Below are 26,154 nucleotides of genomic sequence, written 5' to 3'. Positions count from 1 at the left end.
ATGAAGACAGGCTGGGAGAGTTGGGACTGTTCAGCCAGGAGAGAAGGCTCCAGGGAGACCTTAGAGATGCATTTCAGTATCTGAAGGGGACCTACAGGAAGGCTGAGGAGGGACTGTTGGAAATGCCTGTGGTATCTGATAGGACAAGAAGCAGTAGTTGGAAACTGGAACAGGATAGATTTAGGTTGGGCACTAGGAGGAAGCTCTTCACAAGGAGGGTGGTGAGAAGCTGGCACAGGGTGCCTGGAGATGTGATTGAGGCCCTGTCCCTGGTAACATTCAAAGTCAAATGCAGAGGCCCTGGGCAGCCTGATCTAGTTGGAGACATCCCTGGTGACTGCAGAGGGGTTGGACAAGACAACGTTTGAGGGCCCCTTCCAACCTGATGCCATCTGTGAATCCTAACTACCACCTTGGCCTAAAAGAGCTGTTCCAGAAGAGTTTGACAAGCCTAAGGAAAATGTAGACAAAAGACCTGAAGAGGACATGGCTCCCCAGACAGAGCTTAGCTGAGGGGGCTGGAACAGGGAGTTCCTCAGAGAAGATGTCTTGGGAAATACACAGGGAAGCAAGGAAAGGAAACAAGCAGCAGACAGGACACAGTTCACATGACAGTAACAGTCATTGTTGTGCAGCTTGGAGCCAACTCCATCAAGGACCTTCCCAGAACCAGTGCATAACCTCACAGGGAACTTGCAACACCACAGAGAGATAAGCTTCATGTGCCTGATAGCAAGAGACCAGAGCCAAGCACAGCACCAAGCTGCTGTGAAAACAATGAGCACAAAGACATCTTGTAGGGCCAGAGCCTCCTTCCTGCCAGCTCCACTTCATGTTCCTCTCACTGACACATCCTCAGCACCTATTCTGCAATTGCAGCTTCTGCCATAGCTCTGCTTGAGCAGTACAGAGACAAGAATCAGGAGCATGAGGGGTCCTGGGTGCATGAAGAGTGTGGCCAGCAGGTCAAGGGAGGTTCTCCTCCTCTGCTCTAGTGAGGTGGTACCTGGAGTATTGGATACAGCTCTGGGCTCCCCAGTTCAAGAGACAGGGAACTACTGGAGAGAGTGCAGTGGAGACTGGGAAGGTGCTGAAGGGCCTGGAGCATCTCTGGGAGGAGGAAAAGCTGAGAACCCTGGGGCTGCTGAGCCTGGAGAAGAGCAGCCTGAGAGGGGATCTGCTCAGTGTTCAAGAGATAAAGGCGGGGGGGGTGAGAGGATGAGGCTGGGCTCTTGTCAGTGGTGCCCAGTGACAGGACAAGTGGTAACAGATGCAAACTGGAAGGCAGGAGGGTCAAGCTGAAGATAAGAAGCTTCTTTGGCATAAGGGTTCTGGAGCAAGCTACCCAGAGATGCTGAAGTCTCCATCCCTGGACATTCCAAACCCACCTGGACATGTTCCTGTGTGACCTTCTCTAGGTGAGCCTGCCTTGGCAAAGAGGTTGGACTGGATGATCCCCAGGGTCCCTTCCAACCCCTACCACCCTGTGATCACATGAACTCTGCAGCAGATGCTAGTGAAACTGCCATCATTACTCACTGACTATTTAATGATCCCAGAGAAGACAACTCCACTTCCCTGCTGGAATGGGATGCAGAGGCTTTAATTGGCAATCCTTAGAATGAAAAAGAAACACAGCACCTCCTGGTTAACACTGCAGAACTTTATACTGCACTTCATACACTTCAGATTGTGACTGACACCATCATTTGGGGGTGATTGATGCAAATACAAATATCAGAAAACATTTGAAATTAAAACCAAACAAAAAAAGGTTTATTGGAAGGTTTGGAAAAGAGCTGTGTGAAAGACCAACATGTCCAAGACACAATGAAATGATAAAGCTTCTTCCTATTGTTAGGATATAAAAAGGTCACAGTCCCTCAGCTATCTAATTAAAGCAAACAGTTATGGCCCAACCAATTTACTCCCAAAGTTGAGAAAGGAAATGAGGTTGAAGGACTAAAATCAATAGCACCAACACGAGGTGGGCACAGCCCCCGTGGGTCCCAGCCTGTGCCTGTTACAATCAAGCAGGTTAAAAGTGAAGCCAATCTTCACCTGACAAGACCTGGGGGGAGCTGAGGAGCTCAAAACAATGAAACACCATCAAGCAATTCTTTGTGCATTCCATCGATGCAAACAACAGAAGCAAGCCAGAAACACCAAAAGAGTTCCTGTGAAACTCTGCTGCGGGAGAAAGGATCTTCAATGGAGAGGTAAGGATGGCAGCTCCATTTGGGACACCCAGCTTCACTCACTTCATGGTTACATCATCTGTGCAAGAGAGGTGAAGGAGGAGATGCAGGAGTGGAGAGTGTTGCAGGGGGAGGCCAAGCATCACCTGGCTGCCAGGCAGCAGAGGGTTACACTGCCTTCCGATGGTACTCAGGAGGGGCTACTTCATAGTCGCTGGCACTAAACAGCGCAGAGGAGTTCTTGGCTAAATACCTGGGGAAAGGGTGAGAAGATGAAGTTACCTCCCTGAAGCCATAGATCCCGTGGGGCCCTAAAATGGTTGGGTTGGAAGGGACCTTAGACATTATCTAGTTTCACCCCCCTGCCCTAGGCAGGGAAGCCTCCTACCAGACCAGGTTGCTTAAAGCCTCATCCAACCACACCATTGCATATCCTTTCAGGAATGGGGATTCCCAGGCTGCCTAGGGCAGTGGTGAACAGGCCCTGACAACCCTTTCAACTAAGAAATTGCTCCTCACATGCAACCTAAAACTGCCCTGGGGCAAACTGAGGCTGTTTCCTCTCTGTTCTGTCTCTTGTTACTTGAACAAACTGACACCTATCTCTCGACAACCTTCTGTCAGGGAGTTGTAGAGAGCCAGGAGGTCTCCTCTCAGCCTCCCTTTCTCCAAGCTGAACAACCCCTGCTCCCTCAGCTGCTCCTTGCCAGACCTGTATTCCAGACCCCTCACCAGCTTTATTGCCCTTGTCTTAACCCTCTCCAGCCCCTCAATTTTCTTCTTGGAGGGAGTGGCCCAGTGTTTGTGACACTCTCACCAATGCCAAGCAGGACTTTCTACTCACTTTAAGAAGTCATGCAAATAGTTCAAGAGCAAGGCCAGACTCTTCTCATCCAGAGGAGTGTAAGCAAGCATAGCTCCAATCCGAACTGTTGCAGAAAAAGAAGCACTTGTTAGTTCCAAACAGCTTTACCTCATAGTTAAGGTCACTCTAGAACCTCACAGTAGCATGTAAAACAGCCCAGGAATCTGTTCCAACACAGACAGTCACCTAAATTACCTAGACTTTCAAAAATCAACTTCCATTCCAAATCCCTGAGTGGCTCTGAACATTTTGGGGATATGGAGCAAAGAAAGAATGACAACACCACATTTCATAGTGCTCAAATTTCTGCATCTGGCACCCACTGGGACCCAGGGGAGAAATTGTCTGAACACTTCTGACTTCTCTCCACCCATCTCTGGAGGTCCAACTCACCAAACAACCTCAGCAGGTGTGGAGCACCATAGACTTGAGACATTGGAGCATCTGGGTGATCTGCTAAGATCTCAGCATACTGGGGCCTCTCAAACTTGTACAGCAGTTGAGTTCCCAGCATGACATTGAAGTATTCCTTAATGCCAGCTACCACTTCGTTGACTGCATACTCCCTGGTGAAGAGAGAAAAAACTGTGAGTCTTGTTCCAGTGACCAGATGGACACAAGGATGAGGCTTGGCTCAGGGAGCAGATAAGGAAATTTGGAGACCTTCAAATGTAGAGCCACAGAAAGAGAGATGAATTTCAATACCTCACTATGAGGTCAGTAAGAATTCAGACACACCAAGAAAAGCCTTACTTGTAGTCATCTACTCAAAGTTAACTCAAAGCAGTTCTTTCAAAGCACCAGGCATTAGGACACTCACCAGCTCTTCTGTGCTCAAAGTTAATCTCAACTCAAACCAGTTTAAAAAGTACAATAAAAAAGTAACCAGACATAATTCCTGCTGACTGGAAGTGAACAATCAACCACCATTTCAGGTAACTGAGAGGCTGAGTTAGAAGGGGTCAAACTCCTGCAGGCTTCCAACTTCACAACTAACTGAGGAGTAACTGTATAGCAATTAGCAGGGACTCTGCACATCTGAGAAGTAAAACCTTACTCCACCCTGCAAACAAATTTAGAACAGACATTAGGGCAATGACACAAAAGAATGTTCAAAACACCCTGAGGAGTCAACAAGCTTCCTCCTGAGTGGATGAAAAGAGCTTCACATTTCTAGTTTCTCTCCCTCTCAAAGAGGAAAGAACAAACACATCTGGTTTGTCAGGGCTGGACTGCTGAAGCAATTAAGAAAATCTAAGTAATTAGAGTAATTAGCTTTGTCCATCTGATTCTTCTGAAAGTCATCACCTACCTCCTGTCCTCCTCTAGGAGTCCACCCAGACACTAATACTTTGCTCACCTGCAAGGTGTGTGTCTTGGCAGCTTGTTCAGCAAGTGCCACTGAATGTATTCACACAGCCTGAGTTAGAATGGAGGGATGGGGAACTGCTCCCTTGGTTTCTATCAGATTCCTTTGGGAAGAGGCTTCAAGAAAGTGGGGGAGACAGAAATGATGCAATAGGGACAATCTTTTCATCAGAGCCTGTTGTGACAGGACAAAGGGTGATGGTTTGAACTAAAAGAGGGAGATTCAAACTGGAGAGAAGGGAGAAATGTTTGACATGGAGGATGTTAAGAGCCTGGCCCAGGCCGCTCAGAGGTGGAAGATGCCCAATACCTGAAGCCATTGCAGGTCAGGTTGTGTGGGGCTCTAAGCAACCTGCTCAAGTTGCAGATGTCCCTGCTGGCTGCAGGAAGGGGTTGAACTCGATGAGCCTGAAAGGTCCCTTCTCACCCAAATCACTCCACAGTTCTCTGGTACTACCCAGAAAAGCAGCACTGCATTCTTGAACCACCTCTCTGAAGTCTTCTATCACCTTGACCTTGGAACACAAATCTGCATACAGGGCTGGGACATGTTTTTACAACCTTCCTAATTTTTCCACTGGATCCAAGTCCAAGAGCAACAGCAGAAGCATTTCAGGTTTGATATGGTTGCTACTTACTTGTTATCAGTATTTCCTCTGGACTTTTTGTAGTTTGCATAATCCTCCAAAATGGAGTCAACATTTTTCTTGGCAGGAAGGTAGAAGAGCTGCACAAAAAGCAGAAACAGACAAATACAAAGCTGTCCAGTTGATGTAGACATTTATATCTGTGTCTGCTAAGTTTAAATCAACAGACAGAAGGACACAGCTAGGTTAAAATTAACAGGTTAAGATGTTAAGAGTTATTCAAGGAACACCCAATTCTGTTTTACCCAACTGCTAACACCAACTGCAGCCATGGTTCCACTTCTGCTGCTCAACAGCAACCTGATGAACTGCTGAAGTTCAAGAGTCAAATTATTCACAGCAAAGCACTCACATGCCCTTGCAGACAGCTCCGCACCAGGCCACACAGCAGATACAAAACCAACAGTGACAGTTTTGCCTGTCCTGTCTGCTGCTTCCCTGGCACCTACAGCTCAGCACCTGGCACTGCTACAGCTGTGAAGCAAAGACACCTGCCACGAGGTTTTGCTGCTTGTAGAGTCTAAGGAACCTCAGCAGGTCACTCAGAAGCTGTCAGAACAGAGCCAAATACTTCCAGCCATGATTCATCATGGATTACCTTCCATTTTCCACAGACACTGTATCAGTTGTATGCAGCAAGGCTCAGTAGCAGAGCAAGTACATGGGGCTGGGTTTCTGAAGCAGGTGCCCCACTTAGCTGTTTTCTTCTCACAAGAGCACTATGGTCTGAGGACATTCAGGGGGAAAGAAAGAGATCCCTGATTCTCCAGAACTGGGGTGTTTGAACATCTTTCCTAGTGATGCAAGATTAAGATTTGCATTGACCAAGGGAAGTTAGCCTTCTCCATATAGGATTAGCACACTTTAAAAATCAAAGACCAATTTTGGTTGAAAAAAAACTTTAAGATCTAGTCCAACTATCCTTTAACTCTATCAAGTCTGCTGACAAACCATGTCCCTCAGCAGCACACTTCTGCCTCTTTGAAACACCTCCTGGGATGGGGATTCAGCCACCTCCCTGTGCAGCCTGCTCCAGTGTTTGAGAACCCTTTCAGTCAACGTTTTCTTCTAATGTTGTGTAGATGTAGTGCTTGGGGATACAGCTTAGCAGTGAATTTGGTGGAGTAGAGTTAGTAGTTTGCCTCGATCTTGGTCTTACTCTAAATGATCTATGTGTGAGACTCCAGGAACAGAGACAGGACCTCAGAATGACAGTAAGTTACAGCATGCAGCCCACCCAACAACAAACAGTTTTCATTATTATTTTTCCATGCTTTCTGCTGGTTTTAGTTGCAGTTTCATCCCAGACTGGGTGAATGACTCATGACTTAATTCAAAGTGTTTGATTCTGTGAAAATACAAAGCAAAGCTTGGTTTTAGTTATCATCTAGAAAAGTTGGAAGGATCATCTGTCCCAACCTGACCTTCTGTGATAGATTGGAAGCTTTATTTTCATCTTTGCCAGGCTGGAGCCATATAATCTCCATCTTAAGCAGTGGCTTTCTGTTAGAGATGGTGAACAACTTAAGACGTTTGTGGAACTTGCAATGTTTAAGGCCAGACTGATCTAGGGTAGGGTGTCCCAGCCTATGGAACCAGATGATCCTTGTGGTCCTTTCCAATGCTAACTGATTCTATGAACTTGACAAGTGACACCTAAGGAAGGGAGGAAGGAGCTGAGGGAAAACAAGCATCATCTGTGACACTCCCATATACCAATCCTCCATCAGCTACACAGCAGCAGCACAGAGTTAAAACCACAGAGCTTAAAGAAGTTTAAACCATTTGCCTTTCCAGCTTGTGCTTGATGAGACCAAGTCTAGTCTACAAATTTACACACAACTCTGCTGAGCCACCAGCAATCCAACTTCAGAGAACTGCCAAGTAAGCCACCGAGCTGCTGTCAAACTTTGCAAGAGATTTCACCACACTGTGCTTGGAGAAAACACAAAACTAAGTTTTAGTGCCCTCACTAAATTAGTCTTGTGACTAATTACCTGCTTTTGCCTGGTGATCAGGTCCCAGTCATCTACCAGCCACGGTTTCAGCTCTTCTGGGATTTTCACCTTGACTTCAACTCTGTTCATAAATGTTTCTTCCTGGAACAAAGATAAACCAGACTAATTAAATCTCTCAGGTAACTGTCCAAGCTAACAGTCCCCTATGCTCCCCATTTTCACAACTGAAACACACCCTCCTGCACTGAGGAGTTACTGCAGGAATTCCTGAAGCCTCCAGAGGGAACAGCTTCCATTTCTCAAGGCCACTTGGGAAGCTGAATTTTGCAAGCTGTCCCATTTCCCACTGCAGGCCAAAGCACTGCTGTATTCCTGAGCACAGCAACCTTCCCCTTTGCTATCAAATCCCTTGGGGGAGGATCAGGAGTACATACACTTTCAACAGTTGGATCTACTCGAGCCCTCTTCTTCCTTGGAGGCTGGGGAGTCTCACTGGTACTGCTCCCTTCTCCAATTCCTGGAGCTGTACAGAAAGATACACTGCTTAAGAAATCAAGGTCTCTTCTAGCCAGGTGATTCCTTAAGTCAAACACACACCAGTAAAGAAAGATTTAAAAGGATTTCTCTCAGCTCACCTTTTTGCTTTTCTTTTTCTTGAGTTTCTTTTAAATATCACTTGTATTCTGTAAGCATCTAAACCTCACCTGAAGATGGAAGTTTCTACACTAAACCCAAACTGCTAAGTCACTATCTGTCACATTCTCCAGAAGGATTTTGGGAACCAGCAGCTCAGCAATATACAGATGTGTCTTCATCTCAAAAAGAAAACCTAAGTCTGTCTTCTGAAATGATTTCAACAGATCCATGGAGACATTATTTTGCTTTGCATTTTGAAGAGATCAGAAGCTGGGCAGACTGCAACAAGCAGTCTGTGTACAAACCAGAAGAGTGCATTGCTCCCAACCAAGAAGGGATATCTGAAGTCCATGAGAAGCAACACTGAGGGACTTCAGGAAGCTTAGCTGAGGCAGATTTAAGGTCTCATTCCAGCTAAGAGTCCATTAAGAATCTCCATTGACACACAAAATAAAGACATACTTACTTTTCTGTTTATTCTTTTTTGTTTTCCTGCAAGAAGAACACAAATTATTGCAAACAAAGATAATTCTACTTAAAGAATCCAAAGCAGAAAACCAGAAAAAAAAAATAGTCACTAAGTTCAGAACAAGGAGCAAACACTCTGGCCTAAGTAAAAGGCACATGAACAGTGTCAGAGAGGATTTTGCACCACAGTTCTGATACTACAAGATTGTTTTCACTAAACAGGTTAGGATTCACCATTTGAGGAGGGGAGGGAAATCACTAAAAAGTTAGACTTAAGAGCCCCCAGAAGGCATGCCAAGAACATGAGTATTTAAAGCCAGAACTGACTGACACTTTGGCAACTAACAGCTACAAGATGTTTCATGCTTTCTAAGTGCTGCTGGAAAACCAGACTAGGTCTGGAGGTGGTTTACTTCTCTATTTCAGGGATCACTCAGATTATGGGATAAGGAAACAGAAGTACTGGGAGTGATCAGACAAAGCTCACTGAAGTGAACTAAATACCAGTGAATTACTGAAAAAAACCCAGAGTCTTACTGCTACAGCAGAGAGGGAAGTTTAAATTCTATCCATGAAGCTGCATGGACTGCCTACAATCCATCATCAGCTTGTAAGGGAGATGGTGATCAACTTGCCACTTATTAGAAACATTTGGACTGTGCCAAAGAGCCTTGTCCCTGATTATTTCTCTTCTTACTGCCTTTAATTCACACATTTTGCAAAGTCTCAATCCTTAGCCCTCATTTTTAGTCTAAGTTGGGCAGTGAGCTAAAAACATATGAAGAAATACAAAGCACAGGATATGTAAATATTCAGACAGGCCAGGAGCATCACAGACTACACTCAACTGTCCTAACAAGGTGTTTGTGTCACTATCTGAACTGTGCCTGTGTTTGTCACTAGCAAAACTTATTTGCAGGCCATTTGAATTCAAAGCACTATTAGCCACCTTTCAGTTTGCTCACTAAGAGTCAAACCTCAAAACCAAAATGAAATTGCAGGTTGCGTGGATGAAACTCTTCACCAGCACAAGATTCTTTCTTTGGAAATCCACTATCTCAAGTGACTCTCTGCTTTGAACTGGGTTTATCAGGGTCAGGGAGCAGGCAGAGTTCCTAGGAAGGTCTGAAGATAGGAAGAGGCTTTTTTTGCCAAGCTTTGAGTCAAACAAGCATTAGGCTTAAACTGTGGCCAGAAGAAAGATCATCTCTCTCCAGCAAGAAGGAAGAGTTGCCAAGTTAAATCACTGATAATGGATTTGTGTACTGAAGAGAAAGTCTTTTCTTCCAAAGCTAAACAAGAAGGATCAGGGAGTTCTTTCCAGAATTAAAGTCACAAGATGAGAACAATGTGAAGCATAAGTCTAGAAGCAGAGCCCTAAAACTGGGATGGGCAAAATGAAGTACTTAAAGAACTAATGCAGCAAACCCACATACATTAGCGGAGCACAAAGTCTAGAATGACCCACACTAAGCAGGTGCTTGTTCTCTCCTCTCCCACCTCATTCCTTCTATTTCAAGTCACACACCTCTGCTTCCTCTCAAAGCAGCTGTCTGCAAAGTCTAAAAGACAGATCCAAGTCAGGGAACAGAGAGAAACAGCTGTAACACCAGCATTTGGCAGGCTTGCAAGACATGTTTTTTTCACTTGAAAGCAGCTGTGAAAGTGGAAGGGCTGCTGCTGTGTGGGACAGAGCTGAAGAACACCAGATGTGTTCCTCACAATGGCAGACCAAGACTTGCACTCTCTTTGTCCTCAAGTGATACAAGAGGAAACTGATCTAGCATAGGTTAAAACCTATCCTTTTGTGTCACTTCAGGACTACACTATAACCAGCATCCCTGTACTGCTGTCTAGAAGCAACACAACAGCTTTCACTGACTCCTCTATATAGCAAGCACAGCCTAGATGCTATTCTTCACTGAAAGCTGACAACAAAATGAAGAAGCTTTCAGGAAAGCTTCTGTGGAAAGAGTTAACTCAAAGACTAACCAGAGGGGCAAGGCAGATCTGGCAGTTCAGATTTAAAAGGATGTAACCCACAGGAGTCAGACAAGGGTCAGTGATCAGCTCTGCTAAAAAGCTCACCCAGAAGGAAAACGAGCAACCCATGCCACAAGAACCTAACACTGAGCTTCCAGTCTCAACATCCAAAGCAGGACTGCATTCATGATCGAATGATGAGACTAAAGAGGCTGCCAGAGGAGACCAGACACTGAAAGCCTGCACTCCCCCTTGCCACAGAGAGTCATCAGAATACAAACAAATTGAGTGTCTCTCACAGACCTGTGGGTGCCACCTCAAGAAGCCAGCAGTCTTTGCACAAGAGTTGGTGTTAAGGCTCAAAGTGGCTTCTGAGGTATGTCTAGGGTACTGTCAGTAGAAAACAAAACCAGGTTAGAAAACAGAATTCACAGGCAAATGACATTAGAAGAAAGAAGACCCTGGAAGGTTTACTCACTCCACAACAGTCAGGGGACCACGACCAGGCAGATAAGAGTGTTGCGGGCAGTAGCACACATTTTACTGTCCCCAGATCCCATGTACCTTTGGAAGGGAGTTAGAGGTCTGTTAAACCTCCCTGCAACAGTTGGTTAAGGTATGAGTAGCAGCTCCTATGTAGCTCCCACCTGGTCTCAGGCCTAAGTTCAACACGTGAAGGGTCAGAAACAGGAGATCAGACAGCAGCTTAGTGACAAAAGAGCTGTGACTGAGCTTCTGGAAACCAAAGTCTCTCCTGACACAAGGTGTGTAGTAATCAAAAAAAGAAAATGAGAATCTGCTGTGTTTGCTGAGGCAACCTGACCTCAGAAGGCACCCAAGCTAGAAGGTCTGGAGGACCAAGAACAGTTGGTTGTGTACAACAGCTTCTCTACCAGGAGTAACCAGGCAGATAGGGGCTTTCTTGACCTGGCAGCTGATGGGAAATGTGGCAGAGGTACAACTAGTGATAGAAGATGAAGCTTGTAAAACTTCCATCAAGACGTTATTGATTGAACTTCAAGTCAAATAGCTTAATACTTTGATTCCAGTACCTGAAAGGAACTTACAGGAAGGCTGGAGAGGAACTTTCCATAAGGACATCTAGCAACAGGACAAGAAGGAATAGTTTGAAGCTGAGGAAGGTGAACACCTTGAAGGTGTTCAATGCCAGGCTGGATGAGGCCTTGAGCAACCAAGTCTAGTTGAAAGGTGTTCCTACCCATAGCAGGGGGTTGGAGTAGATGATCTCTAAGGTTCCTTCCAATCTAGGCCATTCTATGATTCGAATCAAGAAGCAATCTTCCCTCAAACAGATAAACCAGACCAAAGCCCCAAAGCAGCAGACATTAAAACCACAGAAGGAGTCATCCTCTTTCCTCCCCTGTTCAGCACAGAACTGAAAGAGAACAGGCTGCCACAAGATTATGTGCTTGCCACGTGTCCAAAGGATTGAGAAGTTGTCAGACCAATATAAGCCAGTCCTACACAGGGTTATTAAATCCATTATATGGATACAGCCTCCAGCTCTCAACTCCCTTAATTACAGGCTGCTGGAAGTAGAAGGGTATCTGGGGGGAGAGCATCATTCTGGACTTGACTCACTTGATTATCCCTAAGCCCATATGACTCAGGACCATTAGAGAGAAGAAGGGGTGAGGAAAACTTTCAGTGTGAGCTGATGTAGCCATTTCAGTGTCATTTCAGCCCTGGTCAACTGGCACGTAGGCAGCATGCACCTGCTGCTTGACCTTTGAAGGTAGCTCCTGAGTGCTACCAACTGCTCCAAAGATGGCAGAGGATGCAGAGAAAACATGCAGCAGGAGCAGATGCTTTTGAGTAGTACATTCAGATTAAGAACAAGACTCCTGTTGGAAGTAAGAGACAACTCCCACATTGAGAGACTGTTTTGAGAGCATCTCTGATGAGACTGCTTGTACATCTATCATTTAAAACAGAAACTGCTCTCAAATTTGTTATTGTCTGACCTTCCCTCCTGAACACTCCCACTTCCTATTATCCAAGCACCCTTTAACTCTGATTGTTCACTGATTTGTTTGCAAGTTAATTCTAGGAGGCACATCAAAGGGTCTAATCTCTTAGAAGCTGGAAATTCAGCAGAGCTTTGTATAAAACACTCTGGAGAAGCCAGGAACTGTAGAGTTATCTTTCATTTTTGGCAGCCTGATCTAACTGTACAAATATTTTTCTATGATAGCTTCTAGTTATAAGATCAATATTTCACAACTGTATGCATCCTGCATGCCATGCATATTTATTTGACCTAACATGGCTTACAAACAAACAGTCTCAGCAACTGTTTGAACCACTGGCTGCAGTTTACAGAAAGAGACTGAAGGCAACAAGAGTACGGGACATTAAGAAGCAAGTTCAAACCTCACACTTCTACCACCACTATCGCAGCAGTCTCACCCCCAAAACTTACAGAAACCAGTGATGTTTGTTACACCTTGTTGGAACAGGTTTCCCAGGGAAGTTGTGTGCTTCCCATTTCCCTGGAGGTGCTCAAGGCCAGGTTGGATATGGCCTTGAGCAACCTGGTCTAGTGGAAGGTGTCCCTTGCCCATGTACAGGGAACTGGATGATGTTTAAGGTTCCTTCCAATCCAAACCATTCTATGAAACTATGAATTTCTAATGCCATTATCACAGCAGCCTCCCTCCCAAGACTTACAGAAACCAGTGATGCTTGTTACCACTTGCCACACAAGCAGAACCCCAGGCTGCATGTGGAGCAACTTGTGTGACCTTCCAGAAACAGTTTCCAAAGCCTGAATTCAATTGTCCTCCCCACTTCTTTTTAAAGAGTAGGACACTGAGTGTATTTTACTACTCTTATTGCCCCCTCTCCCAACCAAAAAGGGGAACACTGCAGAGAAACTTTCAACTGGCAGGTCCACGCTGGCTTTAAAACACAAATAAACCAGAAGTGATACAGTGCAGTGCTTGTAATGAACAGCACTGCTCCCAAACCTTACACGAGGACAGCTGGGGACTTTTAAGAGTCTCTGAAAGGAATCTATGAAAGCAAGGAGATGAGGATTTCAGGATGACCATCCTGGTTTGACAATCCATCCTTAACTCACCGCGTCGATATTGTAGGGGTCTCCAAACAGCAAACTGTATGCGCTCCATCTCGTCTGAAAAATCTAGGCACAATGGGGGTTGAGTTAAGGACAGAATGTCAGACCTCATCTTAGCCTTCAACAGAATCTAGTTAAGAGTCAAAAATTTACTCACTGAACATTCCTGGAGGAGAATGTTGTGCTTACAGATTATTCCCTTTCCATTATTATTCGGCTAGCTGAAGAATAAAGCTTCACAATCTGTTACCTCTCCCTTACTTCCATCCTCCAAGAATGCTACCAAAGGTAAATTTTGAGGCCCAAATTGTGTTACCCTTTTAGTTTCTCCCCCTCCCCACCAGCAACAACCTTTGGGATTTACCACAGTCCAGAAGTTTTGGTTTGGAACAGTATTTTGAGGTGGGTTTGGGTTTTTTTTTCAGAATCCACCTTGCCTTTAGCTGTAAGCAGCAAGTGTGTAGCAGTAGTTTGGTCAACACCACATCAGAATCACAAGCCTGCATCACTGCTAGAGTGAAACAAAGTACTTCCTCTCCCTCAGCCTCCAAATAGGGAAGGAAGATAGGGGGAGCTTGCTGCAAGTGGCACAGGACTAATTTAGGAGGATGCAGGTAATGACTAGAGACTAGGAGCAAGATCAGTGTGATGAGCAGATGGGCCCCCGATACAAAAGCCTTGACTATTCTGCTCTAAATGACGTTTCCTTTCCTTCTTTCCCTTTTTACAACTGAAAATCCACCATCAAGGAATTATTTTTTCCAATTGACATGAGGCAGAAGCTTCAGAGAACGACCTTACTGCCTGGGAAACACCCACCTATGCCTAGGAGAGTGATGACAGCACAAAACCAAGCCATTCCTTCTACCCCAACTTGTTTCAACCAGAGAGTAAAGAAAGACCTGGAAATGTGCTTTCAAGATCTGGGCTACGCAGAGGCTGAAGATGAAGTAATTTCTGCTGTGTGGGTCTCCCTTGGATACAACATCATTAGGTGTGGCTGAGAAGATTAAACCAACTTGGATTCCAAGCACAGGTTAAGTGAGAACAACTCATCCCACTGCAACCAGCCTGAGCTACTGAGGTGACTAAAGCTGATGGCATGAGGAACCTAACCCTGAAGTCACTGTTGGGATGTTCTCTGCAATGCAAATTGAGTCATCTCTACCTGGTTCAAATTTAGCCAGGACATTAACCCTGCCCCCACTAAAATCCAAGACGACTAAGGTGCAACAGTCCCTAAGCAGCCAAATTAGCAGCTGTCATAAGTCAGATCTGCTCACATAACATATCAATGGCACTCATTAGGAAATGTGTAACAGATCATTGGATTGGGGTTTTCTTTTCCACCCTGGAATGAAGGCCAAACAAGTGAGCAGGTTCCTGTCAGAGGCCCACCCTGACAGGAACCTCCTGCCACTAAACCAGTGGTGTCAAAGCACCTCAGCAAGAGCCCAATGGAAGGACACAGCATGATGCCCAGATCCATAGGGCTTCCCAATCCAGAGGCCAAGAGGCAATCTATGGTCTTGTGGCTGGGTTTTGACTAATCCCACTGGCAAATCTGCCTTCAGGATCCAGCCCAAAAAACCAACACCTGTACCCACTCTCAAGCCAGTGAAATATATTCCATAACAAGGCTGCCTGCAAATAAGAAATGAAATCTGAGGCTGCTGCCAAATGCTGCTCTTGGGAGCTGGTGTCATTTCAGCAGCTTTCTCATGAAGACCAGAATCGTAAATGAAGTTAGGAGTTCAAAACACCTCATTAGTCATGGCCATCTTCATAATTAAGTGAAGCACTACCCCAAAGAGGAGAGTTTCATGGCACACAAACAAAAGGAGGAGAGCTGCACTGACTGCGAGACTCTGAACACCACACAAACTGATTCTGGAAAACAAAATGGATGGGATGAAAGCAACCTGACAGTTACATCCTGAAATGACTCTTTTCCCTCCCCCCAGTAAATGTCTGAGCTTGCTTCTGGTCTCTTAAGATGCAAAACCGTTTGTTAACATAGAGGGCTTGTTTCACCTAAATGAACAAACCAAAATCTCTTACTGTACAAAAACACAGCAAAGCCTTTTTGAGGATTTGGATCAAAGGTGACTGGAAGAACTCTAAGAGTCTATAGAGAAACCCAATTCACCAAGACACTAGAATGTTAGGAGGACTCACCACTTTTTGAGTGTCAGTTCACTAACTTCAGAGTGTAAAAGCAGTACAGAATTGTCTGTTCAGTACTTTGATTCACTATGAATCACTGCGCTACCGGAAGGCAGCTTGAATAAAGCACTTCAGAACAAAAGCCTTGGTCAGGTCACAAAAGTGAAATCACTTCTGTAGGGGGTTGTGTCAGGAGAAGTTTTGGCCTGCAGAACCACTCTAAGAAGAACTACTTTTTAAAGCTCAATAGTAAAACTGACAAGCAAAAGGTTGGGGAGCTTTTTGGGATGAGGTTTTAGGGGTGGGTTGGTTTGTTTATCATTTAACTAAAAAAGTTCCTTACACTTCAACATTTTTCTGCTGCAGACCAGAAGTCTTCTTGCCCGGAGCAGCACCTCTCATCTTCCCCTCTGCATATTGTTCCCTTTAAAGCAAGAGCAAACTAATAAGTAAGACTTTAATGGAAGAGGGAATAAAGGGCAGCTTGTTTTCTCCTGAAAGGAGACCAGGTTATGCAAAACATTTGGAGAATGTCTAGTAAACAGAATCAGAGCACAGGATAGTATAGCTTGGAATAGAAATGGCTTTGCAAATCAGTGTGTCATAAGCAGGAACAAATCCAACTCAATATCAAGAAGATTAAGGTTTCGTTATACAGTATGAACACCCATTTCCTCCCCCCTGCCACCATCCCTCTTATTCTGAACCACATGGAAGCAGCCCATGAAAAACAAAACAGCTTCTCCACAAAAGCATTTATTTTCAAGCGTAACCTTCATCAAAATCCAACTATTTGTAGGCATCCTGAAGCAGAGATCCTCACCACTTAACATACTTTAGGTATGCTGCAGAAGGGTCATTTTTTAAGCCACCTAATTTCCACATCAAAGGATGTACCTGCAGTTAGGCTGCTCCTTCATTTCACCAAGCCAACCTTCCTCAAAACCTCAAGTCACCATTTTAAAGGTGAGTAACAGTTTGCAGGAAAAAGATCAAAACACTTTTGAGCCAGAGATCTCAAGAGTAAAGGAGCACAATAAACACCTCTTGAAAGCTTTTGTTTATAGACTCATCACTAACTTCCTGTGATAAAGAGCTGTTGAATAGAAGCTCTATAGGAAAAGAAATTGATTTACTGACAAAGTTTTGTAACACAAACACTTACTGGTTGGCCTTTTGAAGTTCTTTTTGTTTCTGCAAATTGGTATCCACGTATTTGAGCACTCTGCTTTCTGGAACCCATTCATCCCAGCTGAAAAAGATGACAGAAAAAAAACAAACCATCATTCCCGACCATGGGAGAATTGCACTCTACACAACAGGCTTTTAAAAGCTTTGCATAAATTGAGACTTTTGTATCGAGTCTGGCATAACTAAAAATGTGACTGGCCAAACTCATTCCCCACTGACTGAAGCTATAAGGATTGGTCTAGGGAAGAGTAACCTTCAGTCATCTCCACAGAGGTTCCCAAACTTGAAGGATGGGCAATTTAGGAGGGAGGGGATTGTCTTCAATTTAAAAGCATTGTCTTAGGAAAATAAGTTCTCTACACTTATGGGGCACCTGTAGCCATAACTATATAATGAAGCAAGTTCCCTTTATCTATTCCAACATTGTATAAGTTAACAAATTCAGCAATAAGATCTTACTGTAAGAAGAAGAGCTCTGATTTCTGTCTGTGAAGGAAACCAACATGGCATGAATATTTGAAGAATCTGAAGTGAACGATTTGAGAGAAGAGGTGTTGGGGGAATTGCCATTACCAGCAAGACCTCCACTTTGACAGAGTGGATTATCTGAGCAATCTGACAACTTCTGTCAAATAAAACACATGAAAAGCAGCCAAGCCATTCTGAGTATGCAAGGTTTAGCTCTTTTACAGAGAGAGCTGGGTCATTTTCACTTCATGGCAATAGCTGCCAGTCTTAGAACAGCAAGGTGACAAAACCAGAAACTACTATACTAGAGGAACACAAAGTCCTCAGGAGCATTAAGACAACACAAGCTTAGATTCCAAGTGTTACAGAAAAACATGTCCAGCTGCACATGTTCTAAGACTATGTTTTTAGGATAGTGCTTTGCTCAGATATTTAAGCCAATTCTCTTACTCTTGGCCTGGATAGCTGCAAGAGGCCTTCAAAAGAAGTATGGTCTAACTGTAGCACATTCTGCTGCATGATGAAGAAACTTTTTGGTACCCTAACTGTTGGTATTTGGGAAAAAAAACCCCAACACACCTTCAAAAAATCAAACAATTAACAACTTCTAGATATTCAAATTAAGCAGTCATATTGCCCCATAGTGTCTAAATCTTGCAGCAATGCCACTTTTAATGTAGTTAATTAGCAGCTTGAAGGCAAAAAAAACAATCCCAAATAATGCAAGCAAGAAAAGCTGGAATCATGACATCACTTATGGCACCCTTCAGAGATAAACTAGGAGAGGAAGTATCAAATTTATGCTGCCTCATTAACAGACATCATAAGAGCCTGTCAAGTGTTTACAGTAAAATGTTTATCTGTCCATTATGGGCATGTGGATGCACTTAAAGTTACATATTAAAACATAGTCAGCTTTTAGTCATGTCAGTGAGATCAAGATTAGTGACAGTCTGCAGCACTGAACTGAAAAACACAAACAGGGAAGTGTTCTCTGAGGAAGCAAGGGGAAAAAAATTAACCAATTTATGTTCACTAAATTCAAATTCCAGTGGCAGAAGGATTCAAGTGAAAGGAAAAAGTGCATAAATGCAATCATGTCATGAAAGGCTTCACCATTAATGGGCTCAATGTTTGTTTCATAGAGACTCCTTTATTCTGCAGCAGTCTCTCACCTACAATCCTGCTTTTGCAGAGGGTGAAGCCTCTTTAGATTAGTGAAACACAGGGTAAGCCTGCTTCTGTGAAGGACTCATCTGAACAGAGACCTCAAGAAGGTGTACTTCTCCAAAGCTTTGCTTCCAGAAGTGGTGAAAAAAGTCAAGTACAGTGTGTATTCCAGCAGCCAGCTCTGCTCCACCTCAGCAGGGCTTGCCTATCCTCCTCACAAGGAAGATTTTGTGCTAGGTATTTCCACCAAGGAGGAATTACAGTAGCTATTTCCAACCTGAACAAACAGAATCCTGTAAACTCTCCTAGCAATGTGACTCCCCAAGCTAGTTTGTCTATACAACCAAAGCCCTGAAGGAAAGCTCATTTGAGCAATATTGTCTTTGTGGTACCAGAAATCGTTGGTTTCTGTATCAAAATCAATTGATTTCAGCAGCAATCTAATAGCAGGGACATAGCAGTGCTAGTCCCTCAAGCTTGCATTCAAACTGTCAAAGCTCACTCGTGCCCACAAAAGGAAATGAAGCAGCTGCTTTCACTTCATACAATACTTACTTTTTATTCCAACCACTGTAATGGATAAAGTATTTCACTTGCTTGTCCTTTATGGCAACCTTTACACACTAGAAGAGAGCAGAAAGTTCATTCAGTGCCAGTAAGAACAAAGAGCCGAGTGAGTTTTACTGCTTTAGCTTTGAGTTGGAAGCATGCAGAGGTTTCCATGCAAGCAACTCAAACACCAGCAGCCATTTCGGGGCTGAAAGGAAGTTCTCTCCCATTTACAGACGTGGAAGGGCTGGCCAAACAAGCGACTCTCATCTGTCCTCAGACACCTGAGGAAAAGCAACTTAGTGGAAGTATGGCAGCAGAGATCTGCAACTAAAGCAGGAAAGGACACTCCCACTCCTCCAAGCCAAAAATCTGCAGTGCATGGTTTCTGCAGTTCAAAAAACAGAAGAAAGAATTCCACCTTCTTTGTCACTTCAATCAAGCATTACCTTCTGCAGTGATGCCCCATTTGAAGACCACCAGTTGCACCCACACCTACACCTGAGTAAACTCAGGCTGCAGCTAAGCCATTGCTCCATGTATGAGCACCAGCACAGAATGATAATGGTTGGAAGGAATCTCTTGAGATTATCTGGTGTTCCATGGGCACAAATGACTCCTGGTGCTCTGGGAGCACGAGGGAATCAGATCTTCAACACACAAGACCCCTTGGCCTTCAGCACTTTACCAAAACGGCTTGATAGCACCACTGGCATTTCCAATACAGAGCTCCAGGATCTAAAACTTATTTCACACATTATCAGACTTTCGTTCATTTTACTTTCAGTCCTTAATCCCACACAGTGAGGCAGAACTGATACCATTCCTTATTTTCTTGGGGAACAGTCAGAGGCACCTCCAGCAACCAGCCACACATACCTTGGCTTCATAAAGGAGAGGTCCATGAAAACAAAGCACTCGTTCACCTGAAAGAAAGTGGCAGATAAACATCTTAGACATGTGCCTCTTCTGCAAAACCTGTCACCAAGTACAACACAGAAGGACTCTCAGCGCCAGCCCAGAGAGAAATGCAAAGGTAGGTCCTGATGCAAGAAGCAGGCTGGGGTTTGAAGAGTAAATTCGCTCTCAAAGAGAAGGATCAGAGCTCAGATTATTTAGGCCACAGACAGATTCCTGAGGAGCTCCCCAAGGAGCACTCATACAAGGGCAGCTGCATGCAAGCCACATCCAAGCCTGCCAGAGTTCAGCAGAAGGGCTGGTGACTTCAGCAAGCAATTGGCACCAATGCCCCTGCAAACACTTCCAGTCACTGCCAGCTTCACTTAGAGACACCTTTGCCTCCCATTGTAAGCTGGGAACAGAGAACTCCTTCAAACCCTTGACTGGCAGATGCAGACACCAAGGCACATAGGTTCAGTGCAAATGGACTTCAGGCTCAGCACTGGGGCAGTAAGCAGCTAAACCTGCTTTGCTATAAGGCTTCTCTAGCCTTTGTGACATTGCATTTTGATTGAGAGCAGGAAATCAACTATCCTACATGTCACCTCTGCATCTTCAGTTTCTGCCAAATCCAAGTGTTATTATTAGCACTCTTTTTCCTGCAGGAAGCACACCTGGTATTTTTAGATCAATGAAGTCAGGAAGAGAAAGACCCAAACATTGTTCCCCCATCTGAAGAAAGTCAACTCTGCACAACAGCAAGAAAAACTCCTGTGGGTTTTAAGCAGGAAGAGCTTGTTCTTTGGTCTGAGGGTGTTTTGCCTTCAATGGCTAAATCTTACTGTGGTGGGAATCTGAAGGTACTTCACACAGGACATCTGAGTCTAGATGTTTCCTTCTTGAATGCTGCAGGACCTCAGCTTTTCAGAGACAGGCTACATAATGCAACATGCACCCAGTTCTTGCCACCATCTCCAGGACATAGGAACACTGTCCCAGCCCCACATGCAGGCTGTACAGTACTTATACATACATTCCTTGAACATAGGTGCAGGGATAGTGACTCTACCACTTCCATAGGCAGCCTGACCACTCCTGAAAAAAATTCTCCTGATAACCAAACTCAGCTTCCCCTGGCACAATTTCAGGCCATTTCCTCTTGTTCTATCATCTGATATTAAGGAACCTTAGATCTGAGGCTGTCCTACCTTTGCTTTAGAAAATGAGGAGCACCTGAAGTACCTACAACCCTTAATTCAGCTGCCTCAGTGCTGATCTACTTTCTCACTCCTGCATAAATGCCTCAGTCCTTTCTTTTTAAGGTACTCATAGCACAACATTCCCATTTTTCTAGCTCTGGAGTTTTTTCCTCCAAATCCAATTTCCTCCTCACATTTTGCTGTGTGAAAAAAGCCAATATGGGCAACTTTTGAGCTTGCCTACCACCCTTTGATGCAGCAATCAACGCAATTTCCATTTGTGGTTCTGTGAAGGGTCACACTCAGGCATTTGAGGCCTGCAGGAAGCTTTATTCATAGCACTTGTCTTCCTTTTAATGTGACAGCTGAGATAAAAGACACACATAGCAGAAAATGAAGCCTAAAATCTACACTGAATTCAAGTTGTTCACACTCCTCTAGCTGTGAGCATGATTTCAGCCTGCAATTCTGCTTTTCTTTCAGTTTCTGCAGTCCATTTGATTTCATATTAATTATCATAATGTGAAAAGGTTAAAATCCTGATTGTTATAACAAACATATTCAAACCTTGATTATTTCTGTAGGGTTAAGAGTACCACTGCTACTACTAAGGCATAGCATGGAATGCTGCAGCAAACATGGAGAATATATAATTGTGGTGTTGAAGCTTCCCAAACTGGCCAGCTTCCAGCCATCCTTCTGCTAACTGTGGCTTGACGGATACAGCAGACCTGGCTGAAAAATCCTGCTTAGAAGTCAAAGTGAAGGACAGGGAGAGGAGAAAAAGGCAAAGTGAATTTTCATTTACCGCTGCCTGGTGTTTCCATTTACATGTTTTAGTGCCAACCACAACCATTACCTAAAAATCATGATGCATGCAAAATAAATCTCACAAAAAACCATAATCCTAACCCTTATTCACCTGAACAAAATACCCTGCTTTGTGGTAATTATGGATCCCACCACAACAGCCAGCCGCAGTCCAAGTGCTGCTCTGGGAATCCTCCTGCATGAGGACCCCTAACTCAGACTCTTTTGGGGAAGAGTAAAGAATAAGCATGTTGCAGAGTCAAAATCCTGACAGTCTTAGCCTTAATGCCCATGAATGTCCATGCCTGTAAGAAAATGGAGCAGATTTAGCATGACAGGGGATAGGAAAGCCACCTGTCTTACTGATAGGAGAGAGGAGGAACAGGAAGAGAGACAAAGACGATAGGAATGCTATTTTTTTCCTCATTTTCTCGCACTGCTAGGGCTGCAAAAGCTAAAACTAAGCACTGAGGGCTCACAAACACCGAGTCCAGGGCTGGCGGCCCCGGAGGACACCTGCCCCAGGGCCACAAGCCCTAGAGCCGCAGCACTGCAATTAGCCGCTGCGCTATTAGGGAGCTGGCCGAGGGCAGAGGCAGCCTGCAGCGAGGGCTGGCCGGCTGCAGGGTGACAGTTGGGACCTGTCAGCAGCCTCCTCCACGGCCAGCCCGGGCCGCCGCCGCCGCCGCCGGTAAACGTCCTGCAGCCTCACCGCACCTCGCACTGCGACTCGCCGACACACCAGCGGGATTTGTGCTTTTCCCCTCCCGTTAAACCGTTTCCTTTGTCTCTTTTTGGCCCACCCACCGCCGCCCTCCAAGGGAACGAAACGGGTTGAGACGCGGGTTGAGAGCCGCGATTTCGAGCGAGGGGAGAGGCGGTAACGGGAACCCACCACCGGGGGCCGGCCTTAGGTCCCCAGAGCCGCCCAGGCCCAGCCTCTCACCCCAGTGAGCTCCCCCCCCACGACCCCATAGTCCTGATGCCCGCTCCCGAGCAGGCCTCAGCCCCCTGCACCTTTCCCGCCAGGCCCCTTCACGCCCCTGGCCAACCGCCCCCCGCCGCACTCACCCTCCTGGAATTTGGGCTTGGGGTCCTGCTTGGGCGCCATTTATAAGTGGGTCTGCCTCCTCCCGCCCCCTCCCCGCGGGGGCCTCACCACCTCCGCCGCATTCTGCGCGGCCGGCCCCAGCCCCTTCAGCTCCGCGCAGCCGCCGATGGCTTCCACCGCCCTCCCCCGCCCCCTCCCGCTGCACGCTGGGAACTGTAGTCTGCGATGGCCTCACTCCACTCCCAGACCCCGCCGCCACCGCTCTCCGAAGGGACAAAGAGTGGCTTTGGGGTTTCTTTTTGTTGCTAGCTGCGGGCACCGTTAATGGGAGAAAATAAATGATTCTTAAAGAGTGAAAAAGGAAAAGAAAAAAAATGTGACGGAGAGCAGAGAAAAGAAAAGGTAATGCGCCCAACGTGGGGCTCGAACCCACGACCCTGGGATTAAGAGTCCCATGCTCTACCGACTGAGCTAGCCGGGCGCTGCTGTTTAGCCTTCTCTCCCATGTTATTCGTTAGCGTGACTACACCCACTACGACCATGAACTGTCGAAGTCACCATGGTGATGAAGCAGGTCACGGTGCCCACATGTGAGTAGAGGAACAGGTCAAAGCAGTAAAGAATCAATCACAGAATCCTAGGTTGGAAAGCACTCAAGGAGCATCTGATCCAGTCTTTCTTGCCCAACGCCTGGTCTACAGAAGCTGGCGCAGCTCCAGCACTTAGCCATGTCAATGTTGGGGACTCCAGCACTTCTCCAGGGAGATGATTCCAACAGATGATCACTTTCTGAACAACTTTCCTCTTGTATCCTATCGGAATGTCCCCAGGAGTAACTTGTCCCCATCATCCCAGTCTTTTCCACGTGACTCCCTCTGGAAAGGCAATCTCCACCTTCTTTGTAGACACCCTTTAAATATTTGAACTCAGGATTTTTCTCCAGACCTGGGAAAGGAGCCAGGTTTCCTGTCCTCACCTGCACATCATCAAGTAGGAAAAATTATCCCTTTGTATTATTACTACTCTGCAGTTACAATGAGGAGAAACAACTGCAGAGGGCACCAGCAAGCCACGGAGTGAGACTACACCCAGTAAATGTCATCTGCTGGGTGCGGAGCATCCCTGCCCTGGGCTTCTTGGACTGGGCTTCACACGTGGGCACCTCACACAGCAGCTCATCTCACCTCTGTTTTTCCCAGGCAGGACATAAAAGATTGAAATTAGAGAATCATGGAGAGGTTTGAGTGGAAAGGGACCTTTAATGCTCATCTGCTCCAACCTCCCTGCAGTCAGCAGGGACATCTGCAACCAGAATAGGTTGCTCAGAGCAGCAAACAACCTGACCTGGAATAGTTCCAGGCATGGGGCATCTCTCCCACCTCTCTGGGCAACCTGGGCCAGTGTCAAACATTTCTTCCTTCTCTCCAGGTTGAATCTTCCTCTTTTAGTTTCAAACCATCACCCCTTCTCCTGTCACAATAGGCCCTGCTCAAAGGTCCATCCCCAGACTTCTGATCAGCCCCTTTGAGCACTGAAAGGTCACCAGGAAGTCTCCCTGGAGCTTTCTCTTCTCCAGGCTGAACAACTCCAGCTCTCTCAGCCTGGCCTCACAGCAGAGGGCTTCCAGCCCTCCCACCATTGTTGCTCCCTGGATCCTTCTCTTAACCTTTCTGTCCTGCTTTGGCTTTCCTGATCCACAAGGATGGATCCCAGAGGGTCTTTTCCAACCTGAACGATTCTGTGATTCTAAAGCTGGGCTTGTGGGCTTTGAAGGGCAAGGGTTTTATGAACAAGAGAACATAAACCCATCTCTTGTTCATACTGCAGAGACACGGAAGGGTGTTGTGAGCTCCTCCTGGTCCCTCTGGGCTTTGCTGCCTCCTTGCGTGCTCAGGTCAGCACTGGGACCACATCCAACACCTGTTGTTGATGAAGAACTGATAACCCTTCCTCCTCCTTGGGGATTAAAATACTCCAGCTGAGATCATCAGGTCCAGACAGAAGCACTTGGGTAGGAGAAGGGAGCCTGCAAAACGCAGGTGCTGTGACAAGGAGCTGCAGCTGCTGCGTGAGATGCGGAAGCATTTGAAGTGTTATTGTTAATAGAGACACAAACAACCTCCTCCAGAAGATGCCTGCTGCTTCCCCATTAACGAGCTCCCAGTTCCTTCCTGTCTCCAGCTCTGGAAACGTCTGGAGGTGATCTGGGCAGGCACAATGTCTCATATCTTACATGAAGCCAAAAACCTCTGGCTCCTCTCAGAGAGGCTTTCAGGAGACCCTGAAAGGATCCTTGCACAGGGTCTCCTGCTACTCTGGGATCAGGAAGATTCTCAACGTGCTTGTGAGCACCATCCTGCTGCTGACTGTTGAGATGCTGCTGCTGGTCCTCATCAATCTGTCACCCACCTTCTGTTTTCCCACCTCCTGGTCGTCCATTTCCTGGTCACCCAACTCCCTGTCACCTAGCTGAGGTAGCTGTTTAAAGTATCCCCCTTTCCATCTTTTCTCCAGGAAAAAGCAGCCCTGCAGGACAACTCTTGGGCAGTCACAGCCTGGAGGGGACTCTGGGGCTGAAGACCACCCAGCATCTCTTCCCATCCTCAGCACTTCTGATGCTACCACAGACTCTGTCCATTACCCAGGCTGAGGCCACCACATTTGCTGGTGTGTCCTCACTTTCAACAGACCCACATATCCTTTGATTTTCCACATCTCCACTTACTTGGAGAAGCCTCCATGGTGGAGCTGGCTGAGCTCAGCTCAAGTTTCCATCAGCAAGTTGCTTCCTTTGACTAAGCTGCGCCGGTGGACAAGATCTTGGGCTCTGCTTCTTTAAGAGGACTTCATTAACCTTTCCAAATCTCTCCTGTCCCACCATCACCATATGGGGACAGGCCTTGCCCAAGCAGCCCAAAGCCCTGGGGCATATAATGGTGCAGATTTTGGAGCTGCAGAGCAGAATGCTTGGTCTCACTACCACCTTCCCTTCCTTCTAAGCCTCTGTGGGGCTTAAAAACACCATCCTCAGGCTCCTGATATAGCCAGACATCTTCTTCAAAAGTTCTCTGCTGGATCTTAGCCCAGTTTTTGTTTGTTACTCACAAAACAGCAGCTGTAAGATTTTTGTCACAGAATCTGTGAACCCCAGCATGGCAGGAATTGGATGGACCTCTAGAGATCATCCAGTCCAACCAACCTGCTCAAGCAGGGGCACCCACAGCAGCTTGCCCAAGATCACAATGGCCAGGGGGGAAACTCTCCAGAGAAGGAGACTCCACAACCTCTCTGGCAGCCTGCTCCAGACCTCCAGCACTCTCACACCAAGGGCGTTCCTCCTCCTGTTCTGGTGGAACCTCCTGGCTTCCAGCCCATGCCAGCTGCTCCTTGCCCTGCCACTGGGCATCATTGGCAGGAGTCTGGCCTC

The 26,154-nt window shown here is 45.9% G+C and overlaps 1 protein-coding gene and 1 non-coding gene across 6 annotated transcripts; both read right to left on the bottom strand.

Annotated features, from left to right (window-relative positions):
- Window positions 1-1,648: 1,648 nt before the first annotated feature.
- MORF4L1 (mortality factor 4 like 1) lies at window positions 1,649-22,899 on the bottom strand. Of its 5 annotated transcripts, none has more exons than XM_064157802.1 (14): window positions 22,748-22,899; window positions 19,647-19,693; window positions 18,774-18,841; window positions 17,040-17,105; window positions 16,555-16,641; window positions 15,733-15,813; window positions 13,227-13,289; window positions 8,139-8,164; window positions 7,471-7,559; window positions 7,076-7,177; window positions 5,070-5,158; window positions 3,457-3,629; window positions 3,043-3,127; window positions 1,649-2,451 (listed from the first exon to the last, which is right to left on the bottom strand). In XM_064157802.1, the coding sequence occupies exons 1-14, from the start codon at window positions 22,785-22,787 to the stop codon at window positions 2,367-2,369; spliced, it is 1,101 nt and encodes a 366-aa protein (XP_064013872.1). In that variant the 5' UTR covers window positions 22,788-22,899; the 3' UTR covers window positions 1,649-2,366. The 5 variants fall into 5 exon arrangements, with proteins under 5 accessions (XP_064013872.1, XP_064013873.1, XP_064013874.1 ...); XM_064157803.1 differs by having other exon boundaries at window positions 17,040-17,066; XM_064157804.1 differs by lacking the exon at window positions 13,227-13,289.
- Window positions 22,900-23,135: 236 nt separating this feature from the next.
- On the bottom strand, window positions 23,136-23,208 carry TRNAK-CUU (transfer RNA lysine (anticodon CUU)). Its single transcript has one exon. It is a non-coding gene; the product is annotated as a tRNA-Lys (tRNA).
- Between the last annotated feature and the right edge of the window lie 2,946 nt (window positions 23,209-26,154).

The sequence above is a fragment of the Pogoniulus pusillus genome, chromosome 17 (genome assembly GCF_015220805.1).
Source record: "Pogoniulus pusillus isolate bPogPus1 chromosome 17, bPogPus1.pri, whole genome shotgun sequence".
Lineage (NCBI taxonomy): Eukaryota > Metazoa > Chordata > Aves > Piciformes > Lybiidae > Pogoniulus > Pogoniulus pusillus.
The sequence above is the reverse complement of the archived record's forward strand: the minus strand, read 5'-3'. Positions and strand labels throughout refer to the sequence as shown.

Bases quoted from the DNA above. Each gene is read 5' to 3' on its own strand.
- MORF4L1 (XM_064157802.1), bottom strand. From the start codon at position 22,787: ATGGCGCCCAAGCAGGACCCCAAGCCCAAATTCCAGGAGG. The intron at 15,814-16,554 runs GTAAGTGTTTGT...CTTGCTTTAAAG, and splicing joins GAACTTCAAAAGGCCAACCA to GGAACAATATGCAGAGGGGA. The intron at 5,159-7,075 runs GTAATTAGTCAC...CTTTTTGTGCAG, and splicing joins TGATCACCAGGCAAAAGCAG to CTCTTCTACCTTCCTGCCAA.